This window comes from Neophocaena asiaeorientalis, unplaced genomic scaffold (genome assembly GCF_003031525.2).
Source record: "Neophocaena asiaeorientalis asiaeorientalis breed wild unplaced genomic scaffold, Neophocaena_asiaeorientalis_V1.1 scaffold7, whole genome shotgun sequence".
In the NCBI taxonomy this organism is placed as follows: domain Eukaryota; kingdom Metazoa; phylum Chordata; class Mammalia; order Artiodactyla; family Phocoenidae; genus Neophocaena; species Neophocaena asiaeorientalis.
In genome coordinates this window covers 11705527-11717632 of record NW_020185337.1, presented here as the reverse complement: position 1 = coordinate 11717632, position 12106 = coordinate 11705527, and the positions used below count along the sequence as shown (strand labels likewise).

General features: G+C 38.2%; 1 protein-coding gene across 1 annotated transcript in view; it reads right to left on the bottom strand.

Moving 5' to 3' along the window:
* STPG2 (sperm tail PG-rich repeat containing 2) overlaps nucleotides 1–12106 on the bottom strand; it is a 270505-nt gene that overhangs the window by 154668 nt on the left and 103731 nt on the right. Inside the window, 1 exon segment of the mRNA XM_024736227.1 lies at nucleotides 7573–7595. Coding sequence (XP_024591995.1) covers nucleotides 7573–7595 — 23 coding nt within the window.

Here is a 12106-nt window from a genome sequence, read left to right as displayed (position 1 = left end):
ATCATACAGACAGAAAATCAATAAGGAAACACACGCCTTAAATAACACATTAGACCAGATGGACTTAATTGATATTTATAGAGCACTGCTTCCAAAAACAGCAGAATACACACGCTTCTCATGTGAACATGGAACATTCTCCAGGACTGACCACATGCTGGGCCACAAAGTCAGCCTCAGTAAATTTAAGAAAATTGAAATCATATCAAGCATCTTTTCTGACCACAACACTATGAGATTAGAGTTAACTACAAGAAAAAAAACTGTAAGAAAATGAACATGTGGAGGTTAAACAATATGATACTAAATAACAAAAGGATCACTGAAGAAATCAAAGAGAAAATTAAAACTACATAGAGACAAATGAAAATGAAAACACAATGATCCAAAACCTATGGGATGCAGCAAAAGCAGTTTTGAGAGGGAAGTTTACAGCAATACAATCTCACCTCAGGAAATAAGAAAAAGCTCAAATAACCTAACCTTATACCTGAAGCAGCTAGAGAAATAAGAAGAAACAAAACCTAAAGTTAGTAGAACAAAAGAAATCATAAAGATGAGAGAAAAAATGAATGAAACAAAGAAAGCAATGACAATTATCAATGAAACTGAAACCTGGTTCTTTGAAAAGATAAACAAAATTGATAAACCATTAGCTAGACTCAACAAGAAAAAAGGGAGAAGACTCAAATCAACAAAATTAGAAAAGAAAAGGGAGAAGTAACAACTGACACCAGAGAAATACAAAGGCTCATAAGAGACTACGACAAGTAACCATATGCCAATAAAATGGACAACCTGGAAGAAATGGACAAATTCTTAGGAAGATACTATCTCCCAAGGCTGAACCAGGAGGAAATAGAAAATATGAACAGACCAACCACAAGCACTGGAATTGAAACTGTGATTTAAAAACTCCAAACCAACAAAAGTCCAGGAACTGATGGCTTCACAGGTGAATGCTATCAAACATTTAGAGAAGAGCTAACACCTATCCTTCTCAAACTCTTCCAAAATATAGCAGAGGAAGGAACACTCCCAAACTCATTCTATGAGTCCACTATCACTGTGATATGATAACCAAAGATACCACAGAAAAAGAAAATTATAGGCCAATATCACTGATGAACATAGATGCAAAAATTCTCAACAAAACACTAGCAATCCAAATCCAACAATACATTAAAAGGGTCATACACCATGATCAAGTGGCATTTATTCCACGGGTGCAAGGATTTTTCAATATCCTCAAATCAATCAGTGTGATACAGCACATCAACAAATTGAAGAATAAAAGCCATGGCAATCACAGAAGAAAAAGAAATAAAAGGAATCCAAATTGGAAAAGAAGAAGTTAAACTGTCACTGTTTGCAGAAGACATGATACTATACATAGAAAATCCTAAAGATGATACCAGAAAACTACTAAAGCTCATCAGTGGATTTGGTAAAGTTGCAGGTTACAAAAGTAATACACAGAAATCTATTGTGGTTCTATACACTAACAACAAAAGATCAGAAAGGGAAATTCAAAAAACAATCCCATTTGCCATCACATCAAAAGGAATAAAATACTTAGGAAAAAACCTACCTAAGGAGGCAAAAGACCTGTCCTCCAAAACCTATACGATGCTGATGACAGAAATTGAAAACGACACAAACTGATACAATGATATACCATGTTCTTGGACTGGAAGAATCAATACTGTCAAAATGACTATACAACCCAAGGCAATCTACAGATTCAATGCAATCCCTATCAAATTACCAATGTCATTGTTATTCTTCACAGAACTAGAACAAAAAAATCTTAAAATTTGTATGGAGAAACAAAAGACCCCAAATAGCCAAAGCAATCTTGAGAAAGAAAAATGGAGCTGGAAGAATCAGGCTGCCTGATTTTAGACTATACTACAAAGATATAGTCATCAGGGCTTCCCTGGTGGCGCAGTGGTTGAGAGTCCGCCTGCCGATGCAGGGGACACGGGTTCGTGCCCCGGTCTGGGAAGATCCCACATGCCGTGGAGCGGCTGGGCCCGTGAGCCGTGGCCGCTGAGCCTGTGCATCTGGAGCCTGTGCTGCGCAATCGGAGAGGCCACAACAGTGAGAGGCCCGCGTACCGCAAAAAAAAAAAAAAAGATATAGTCATCAAAACAGTACGGTACTGACACAAAAATAGAAATATAGATCAATGGAACAGGATAGAAAGCCCAGAAATAAACCCACACACCTATGGTCAATTAATCTATGACAAAGGAGGCAAGACTATACAATGGTGGAAAGACAGCCTCTTCAATAAATGGTGCTGGGAAAACTGGACAGCTACATGTAAAAAAATGAAATTAGAACATTCTTTAACACCATACACAAAAATAAGCTCAAAATGGAGTAAAGACCTAAATGTGAGACCGGACACTATAAAACTCTTAGAGGAAAACACAGGCAAAACACTCTCTGACATAAATTGCAGCAATATATTTTTCAATCCATCTCCCAGAGTAATGGAAATAAAAACAAAAATTAAAAAATGGGACCTAATAAAACTCAAAAGCTTTTGCACAGCAAAGGAAACCATAAACAAAATGAAAAGACAACCCATAGGATGGGAGAAAATATTTGCCAGTGATGTGACTGACAAGGGATTAGTCTCCAAAATTTACCAACAGCTCATGAGGCTTAACACCATGAGAACAAACAACCCAATCAAAAAATGGGCAGAAGACCTAAACAGACATTTCTCCAAAGAAGACATACAGATGGCCAAGAGGCACATGAAATGATGTTCAACATCGTTAATTATTAGAGAAATGCAAATCAAAACTACAATGAGATATCACCTAACCCCAGTCAGAATGGCTATCATCAAAAAATCCACAAACAATAAATGCTGGAGAGGGTGTGGAGAGAAGGGAACCCTCCTACACTGTTGATGGGAATGTAAATTGGTACAGCCACTATGGAGAACAGTATGGAGGTTCCTTAAACACTAAACATAGAACTACCATATGATCCTGCAATCCCACTCCTGGGGAAGCAATGTACACACTGCTTTATTTTAAATGGATAAACAGCAAGGTCCTACTGTACAGCACAGGGAACTCTACTCAATACTGTGTAACAACCTAAGTGGAAAAAGAATTTGAAAAAGAATAGATACATCTATATGTATAACTGAATCACTCTGCTGTACACCTGAAACTAACACAATATTGTTAAGCAACTATATTCCAATATAAAATAAAAAATTTTTTAAAAAGAATGAATAGGAAATTTCTAGGAGAACTAGATATATATTCTGCCCCATATCATGAGAGAGATTTTAGCAAATCTTTGAGGATGACAATTTGTTAATGGAGGCTGAAAGGGCAGTGAAGAAATTTCTGGAGACTGAAAAAGGGGGCTCCATATTAATTAATAATGTAATGTTTTTAAAAATGTTACACACGGTGCTTAATTTGACTCAGCACGGGAGACCTGATTTGGCCCTGGCATGGACAAGATTGACAGACTGATAGATGTCCCTCAATTCTATGGGTGGTGGTCATAGCCATTCTTAGTTGGTAAAGCAATTTGTCTGGTTAATTCTAATAACACACAAAACTCTGGCATGCTACTTAGTTATGCAACCCCCAAGAAATGGGCATCTTCCAATGTCTTAGAGGGACAAGTGGTGTTCAGCCACCCAAGATTTAAGCAAATAACAGGTCTCTGATGCCCTTAAATATCCTGGTTTGCATGCATACTACACTAACTGCCTCAGCATGGGCCTACCCTGAAACTGCATGTACAGGTAACCCTTTGAACCTCATTCATGATGGAAATCTGAGGGATTGAAATTATTCCTGAAGAACAAGGAATTCCCAGTAAGGGCCAAAAGCCTGCATTGATTGGTTTAATGAGGCCCTCAGATCAGACCCTGGGTTGGTCTCTACCTTGGCGAGAGCTGCGAAGGGAGTCCAACTAGGCTCTTTAGAGGAAGTAAAAGCTGTAGCGAGGTTTCTATAGATGAACCTGCAGAAGCATCACTAATGAACCTTATCGCCTAAAGGGACAAAGGAATGCTGAGTCTTCTGTCCTCCCAATGCATGAGAATAATTGCACAATGACATGATGTATCATGTTGTATTTAAGGAACTTTAAGTGAAGGTAAAGGTAAGGGAGTGAGAAGCAAAAATTAAGGGAAATTATGGCAGCAGTGAGAAATGAGGCAGAGAGCTAGACAGACACCATAAAGGGTATTGTATTTATTTCAAAAATAATTGTTGTCAGCCAAGTTTTTATTAACAAAGCAGTTGGCTCGTGTTCATTAATTTTGTGTTACCTTAAAGGCTTTTTTTTTTTTTTTTTTTTTTGCGGTATGCGGGCCTCTCACTACTGTGGCCTCTCCCGTTGCAGAGCACAGGCTCCGGACGCACAGGCTCAGCAACCACGCTCACAGGCAAAGCCGCTCCACGGCATGCGGGATCCTCCCGGACTGGGGCACGAACCCGCATCCCCTGCATCGGCTGGCAGACTCCCAACCACTGCGCCACCAGGGGAGCCCCTTAAAGGCATTTTTGAGCTTGGAGTGAAGGGAAATTATGGCAATGGTAAGATAGGAGTTTAGAAAACTAAGTAGACAACAGATTATGAAAAGGACATTGTTCTTAGACTTAAATTTCTTCCTATACCTGATAGAAGGCACAGAATTTTAGGCAAAAGGAGCTTATTAAAAGGCAGTACCGGGCTTCCCTGGTGGTGCAGTGGTTGAGAGTCCACCTGCCGATGCAGGGGACATGGGTTTGTGCCCTGGTATGGGAAGATCCCACATGCTGCAGAGCGGCTAGGCCCGTGAGCCATGGCCACTGAGCCTGCGCGTCCAGAGCCTGTGCTCCACAACGGGAGAGGCCACAACAGTGAGAGGCCCGCGTAACACACACACACACAAAAAAAGTCAGTACCATGACATGACGTGTTTTAGAGAGATATTACTTCCAATCATATAGCTAAATTTGCATTATTTTTTCTCAGCTTGATGATCGTTTTAACTCATGTGTGTAGTGAAAACACTTAAGATATACTCTCTTAGCAAATTTCAAGTATACAATGCAGTATTATTAACTATAGTCACCATGCTACACATTAGATCTCCAGAACTTATTCATCCTGCATTGAAACTTTGTATCCTTTGACCAACATCTCCCCCTTTCCTTCACCCCTCAACCCTTGACAACCATCATTCTACTGTTTCTGAGTTCTATTTTTTCAGATTCCATATATAAATGAAATCATGCAGTATTTGTCTTTCTGCATTTGGCTTATTTCATTATTTGATTTAGCATAATGTTCTTCAGGTGTTCTTCATCCCTGTTGTTGCAAATGACAGGATTTCCTTCTTTTTTAAGGCTGAATAGTATTCCCCTGTATGTGGCATTTGGGTGTGTGTACACACACACACACACCATCTTCTTTATCCATTCATCTTTCTATAGACACATACATTGATTCACATCTCAGCTATTGTGAATAATGCTGCAATGAACATGGAACAGCAGATATCTCTTCAATATACTGACTTCATTCCCTTTAGATATATAATCACAAGTCAGATTGCTGGATTATATGGCAGTTCATTTTTAATATTTGGAGGAATCTCCATACTGTTTTCCACAATGGCTGTACCAATTTACATTCCCACCAACAGTGAACAAGGGTTTCCTTTTCTCCATATCCTCACCAACACTTATCTCTTGTCTGAGAATGCCCATTCTAACAGATGTGAGATGATATGGCATTGTGATTTTTATTTGCATTTCCCTGTTGATTAGTGATGTTGAGCATTTTCTCATATACCTGTTGGCCATTTGTATGTCTTCTTTTAAGAAACGTCCATTCACATCCTTTGTCCATTTTTAAATCAAACTATTAGTTTTCTTGCTATTGAGCTGTTTGAGTTTCTTATATATTTTGGATAGTAACGCCTTATCAGATGCATGGTTTGTAAATATTCTTTTCCCATTCACTCTGTTGATTGTTTCTTTTACTGTACAGAAACTTTTTATTATAATTTGATGCAATCCAATTTGTTTATTTTTGCTTTTGTTGGTTGTGCTTTTGGGGTCATATGTAAAGAAATTATTGTCTAGGTGAGTGTGAAAAAGCTTTCTCCCTGTGTTTTCTTCTAATCGTTTTACAGTTTCAGGTCTTATATTTAAGTCTCTAATTAATCTTGCCTTGATTTTTTTATATGGTGTGTGATAAAAGTCCAGTTTCATTCTTCTGCATGTGGATATCCAGTTTTCCCAGCACAGTTTATTGAAGAGACTGTCTTTTCTTCATTGAGTGTTCTTGGAAGAAAATACATGGATGTATTTCTGACGCTCTCTATTCTGTTCCAATGGTCTATATGTCTGTTTTTATGCTAGTACAAACTGTTTTTATTACTATAGCTTTGTAGTGTATTTTAAAATCAGGTAGTGTGAGGCCTCCTGTTCTTTTTGCTCAAGATTGCTTTGGCTATTTGAGATCTTTTATGGCTCCATATAAATTTTAGAATTTTTTTCTATTTCTGTGAAAAATGCCATTGGAATTTTGATAGAGATTGCACTGAATCTGTATATCATTTGGGTAGTATGGACATTTTTACAATATTAATTTTTCCAATCCATGAACATGGGCTATCTTGCCATTTACTTGTGTCTTCTTCAATTTTTTTAATCAATGTTTTATAGTTGTCAAGTGTACAGACCTTTCTCTTCCTTGGTTAAATTTAGTACTAAGTATTTTTCATTCTATTGTAAATGGGATTGTTTCCTTAATTTCTTTTTTGGACAGTTGTTGTTAGTGTGTAAAAATGCCACTGATTTTTGAATGTTAATTACATCCTGCAACTTTACTAACAACAATTTAAAATTTTGTAAGAATTTATGAAAATCTTACTTTGTGAAATTTTAATAATTTTTGTTTAAATAAGAAAAACCTTTGTTTCCATTTTTCTGATATGCCTATGAATCTGCAGCATTACTAAAAGATTACTGATAATGATTTCACAGCTGTTCTTTCATTACAATGAGATGTATTTCAGCTACAGCTAAAGTTTTTAACTAATTTAAAGCACTAGGGTGTTTACTTTAATAGCAAATATACTAAAGTTGGAACAATACAGATATTATCATCCTGTGCAATGATGACATGCAAATTTGTGAAGCATTTCATTAAAAAAATTTTTTTAAGTACTAGGGTACTCTTACATTACCACCATAGGTATATTAGTGTTCAATTTCCTATAAAGCATGTGTGTTCCACACTTTCTGGGATGAAAATCATTTTCTCTGATAGGAGAGTCCAATCCAGTTTAGTAATTCAATGGCTCTGCTATCCCTATATCATCTACCCCAACCCTACAGGATTCTTGTATCTTCTTAGCAATTCTTTTGCCAAACCAAACTTATACAAAGTCATTTTAATTTTCTTTAGCATTTTTTACAATAAATTGTTCTTCTCTTTAAACTTCCTAGATTATACTTCTATGCCTCTCTCTTCTATTCATTTATTCAGTCATTATTTCCTAAGTGTGTACTATACTATGGACACATTTCCAATGTTTTGTTCATGCCCTGTTATGATCTGACAGCTATGTTCAAACTTCCCCAGTGTTTAACATCTGTTTATATTCTCTCTATAGATTATCTACCTATCTATTCTTTCTATATTTTCCACCTGAATTGTTAGCTACTTTAACTTTTCTATATATTCATTCTCTTAAGCTTTCTCAAATTCTTCAGAAATGAGAAAGAATGAATAATTATATACACAAACATTAAGATGTCCTTTTAAAATCTGAACTCTAAAAGGTTTAATGTGTAGCCAGCTGCACTGTCAGAATTTTACTCATGAGAGTGGCTTCCTGTCAACCTGTTAGGCTATAATAATTATGTGAGTAAACTTCTTACTCATATAACCTCTGATCTCAGGAATGTTTCTTGTTTTCCGCTGATCATTTTGAAATAGGGATTTTCTACATTTCTTGTATGTGTCTAACAATGTCCAGAATCTCTTCTTTGACAATTCTAAACTTTAAAATAAGAGAACAGAAGTTCCTCTCTTGGCTTCCATTACTTTCTGTAAAGATAAATTGTCAGCAATCAAACACATGTAAAATGTTTGGCTTTCCATGAAATGAGAAATCAAACAAACCCTTTTATATTTACCCACATGGTTACCTGTGATACTCTGCATTACTTTATACAGATCCAGATTCCATCTGGTAACATTTTTCTCTGCCTGGAGGACTTCCCTTAACATTTCTTACACTGTAGGTCTTCTGCAGATAAATATTTCAGCTTTTATATATATGAAAAGGTCTTCTTTTTTATGGAGGTAGAAATGACTTACAATATTACATTAGTTTCAGGTATGCGACATAATGATTCGATACTTATACATATCACAAAATGATTACCACAATGTCAGGTTAACACCCATCACCACAAAGATTTTTTTCTTGAAATGAGAACTTTTTAGATTTACTCTCTTAGCACCTTTCAAATATTCAATACAGTATTATTAACTATAGTCACCATGCTGTACATTACATCCCCATGACTTATTCATTTTATAAATAGAAGTTTTTAGAAAAGCTTTTCAGTTTGTTTTCATTTTTGAAAGATATTTGAGCCCGCAGTAGAATTATAGGTTGACAACTGTTTTCTTTCAATACTTTAAAGATGTTGCACTGCTGTCTTCTGACTTGCATCACTTCCAACATGAAATGTACTGTCATGTTTAACTTCATCCCTCTTAATGTCATGTATACTTTTCCTCTGGCTGCTTTTAAGAATTTTTTTTCTTTTTTACCATTTTATTCAATTTGATTATAATTTGCCTTGGCATAGTTTCCTTGATGTCTTTTGTGCTATGGGTTTGTTGAGCTTCATGAATATGTGGTTCTAGTTCTCATCGAAGTTTGGAAATGTTCAGCCTTATTTCTTAAAATTATTTTTTGTGTCCCCTCACTCTTCTTTCAAGGATTCCAGTTACACATTTAAGCCACCTCAAACTGTCCCATAGTTCACTGATTCTTTTTTTGTCTTTTTTTCTCACTGTACTTCGTTTGAGATATTAACATTTTCTATTACTGTCCTGAGGTTAACTAATTTTTTAGTCTGAACTAACTAATCCGCTGCTAACTAGTGTACATTTTTTCACACATTATATCAATACTGCCCATCTCTAGAACTTTAATTTGGGCCTTTCTATTTGTGCTATTGCTCTACTTAATATGCTCAATGTTTCTTCTACCTTCTTGAACATATAGAATATAGTTATAATAACTGTTTAATGTACTTTCCACTAATTTTGTCATCTGTATAACTTCTGGGCCTCTCTATTGATACTTTCCTGCTCCTTTGCATACCTAGTAATTTTTTCTTTTATTGAATGCTACACTCTGTGAATTTTACCTTATTGGGTTCTGGATATTTTTAATTCCTATGAACATTCTTGAGCCTTGTTCTGGGAGGCACAAATTCAGTAAGCAAAAATATATATATATAAAAGACGAAACTAATTGAGAAAAAAAGAAATTGCCATTCACGGATGGCATAAAATCACTTGAGGAAATTTTTTTTAAAACTAATAGTAAATTAGTAGGACTAACCATTGAATTTAGCAAGAAGTATGAATCATTGGTAAAGCAAATCTTTAATAAAGACTATTATATTTCTTTACACCAATAAAAGAAAGCTAAACAATGAAAATATTTAAAAGATAACATTTTGATAGCATTAAAAAACATCAAAGGTGGACAAGGGGAAGATGGCGGAAGAGTAAGACGCGGAGATCACCTTCCTCCCCACGGATACACCAGAAATACATCCACACGTGGAACAACTCCTACAGAACACCTACTGAACGCTGGCAGAAGACCTCAGACCTCCCAAAAGGCAAGAAACTCCCCACGTACCTGGGTAGGGCAAAAGAAAACAGAGATACAAAAGAATAGGGATGGCACCTGCACCAGTGGGAGGGAGCTGTGAAATAGGAAAGGTTTCCACACACTAGGAAGCCACTTCGCAGGCAGAGACTGCGGGTGGCGGGGGGGGGGCTTCGCAGGCAGAGACTGCGGGTGGCGGAGGGGGGGAGCTTCGGGGCTGTGGAGGAGAACACAGCAACAGGGGTGCGGAGGGCAAAGCGGGGAGATTCCCGCACAGAGGATCGGTGCCGACCGGCACTCACCAGCCCGAGAGGCTTGTCTGCTCACCTGCTGGGGCGGGCGGGGCTGTGAGCGGAGGCTTGGGCTTTGGTCGGAGCGCAGGGAGAGGACTCAGCTTGGTGGCGTGAACACAGCCTGAAGGGGTTAGTGCACCACGGCTAGCTGGGAGGGAGTCCGGGAAAAGGTCTGGAGCTGCCGAAGAGGCAAGAGACTTTTTCTTCCCTCTTTGTTTCCTAGTACGCGAGGAGAGGTGATTAAGAGCGCTGCTTAAAGGAGCTCCAGTGACAGGCGCGAGCTGCGGCTAAAAGCGCGGACCACAGAGACGGTTAGGCCGCTGCTGCCGCCACCAAGAAGCCTGTGTGCAAGGACAGGTCACTATCCACACCTCCCTTCCGGGGAGCCTGTGCAGACCGCCAATGCCAGGTTCCTGGGATCCAGGGACAACTTCCCCAGGAGAATGCACGGCGAGCCTCAGGCTGGTGCCACGTCACGCCGGCCTCTGCCGCTACAGGCTCGCCCCGCACTCCGTGCCCCTCCCTCCCCCCAGCCTGAGTGAGCCAGAGCCCCCGAATCAGCGGCTCCTTTAAACCCATCCTGTCTGAGCGAAAAACAGACACCCTCCGGCGACCTACACGCAGTCGCGGGGCCAAATCCAAAGCTGAACCACTGGGAGCTGTGAGAACAAAGAAGAGAAAGGGAAATCTCTCCCAGCAGCCTCAGAAGCAGCAGATTAAAGCTCCACAATCAACTTGATGTACCTGCATCTGTGGAATACATGAATAGACAACGAATCATCCCAAATTGAGGAGGTGGACTTTGAGAGCAAGATTTATGATTTTCCCCCCTTTTCCTCTTTTTGTGTGTATGTGTATGCTTCTGTATGAGATTCTGTCTGCATAGCTTTGTTTCCATCATTTGTCCTAGGGTTCTATCCATCTGTTTGTTTTTTGTTTTCTTAATAATTAATTTTAATAACTTTATTTTATTTTACTTTATCTTTTCTTTCTTTCTTTTCCTTTCTTTCCTTCCTTCCTTCCCTCCTTTAGACAATGAATCATCCCAAACTGAGGAGGTGGACTTTAAGAGCAAGATTTATGATTTTTTCCCCTTTTCCTCTTTTTGTGTGTATGTGTATGCTTCTGTATGAGATTTTGTCTGTATAGCTTTGCTTCCGCTATTTGTCCTAAGGTTCTATCCGTCCGTTTTTTTTGTTTTTTTCCTAATTTTTTTGCTTAATAATTATATTTTAATTTAATAACTTTATTATATTTTACTTTATTTTATCTTCTTTCTTTATTCCTTCCTTCCCTCCTTCCTACCTTCCTTCCTTCCTCCCACCATCCCTCCTTCCCTCCCTCCATGCTTTCTTGCTTTCTTTCCTTCTTTCCTTTTCTTCTTTGTTTCTTTCTTCCTTCCATCCTTCCTTCCTTCCTTCCTTTCCTTCCTTTCTTTTTTCTTTCTTTCTTTCTTCTACTAATTCTTTCTCTCTACTTTTTCTCCCTTTTATCCTGAGCCGTGTGGATGAAAGGCTCCTGGTGCTGCAGCCTGGAGTCAGTGCTGTGCCTCTGAGGTGGGACAGCCAACTTCAGGACACTGGTCAACAAGAGACTTCCCAGCTCCACATAATATCAAATGGCGAAAATGTCCCAGAGATCTCCACCTTAGATGGGATCAATAGCAGAATAACTGAGGCAGAAGAACGGAGAAGTGACCTGGAAGATAAAATAGTGGAAATAACTAATGCAGAGCAGAATAAAGAAAGAAGCATGAAAAGAACTGAGGATAGTCGCAGAGATCTCTGGGACAACATTAAACGTACCAACATTCGGATTATAGGGGTTCCAGAAGAAGAAGAGAAAAAGAAAAGGACTGAGAAAATATTTGAAGAGATTATAGTTGAAAATTTCCCTAATA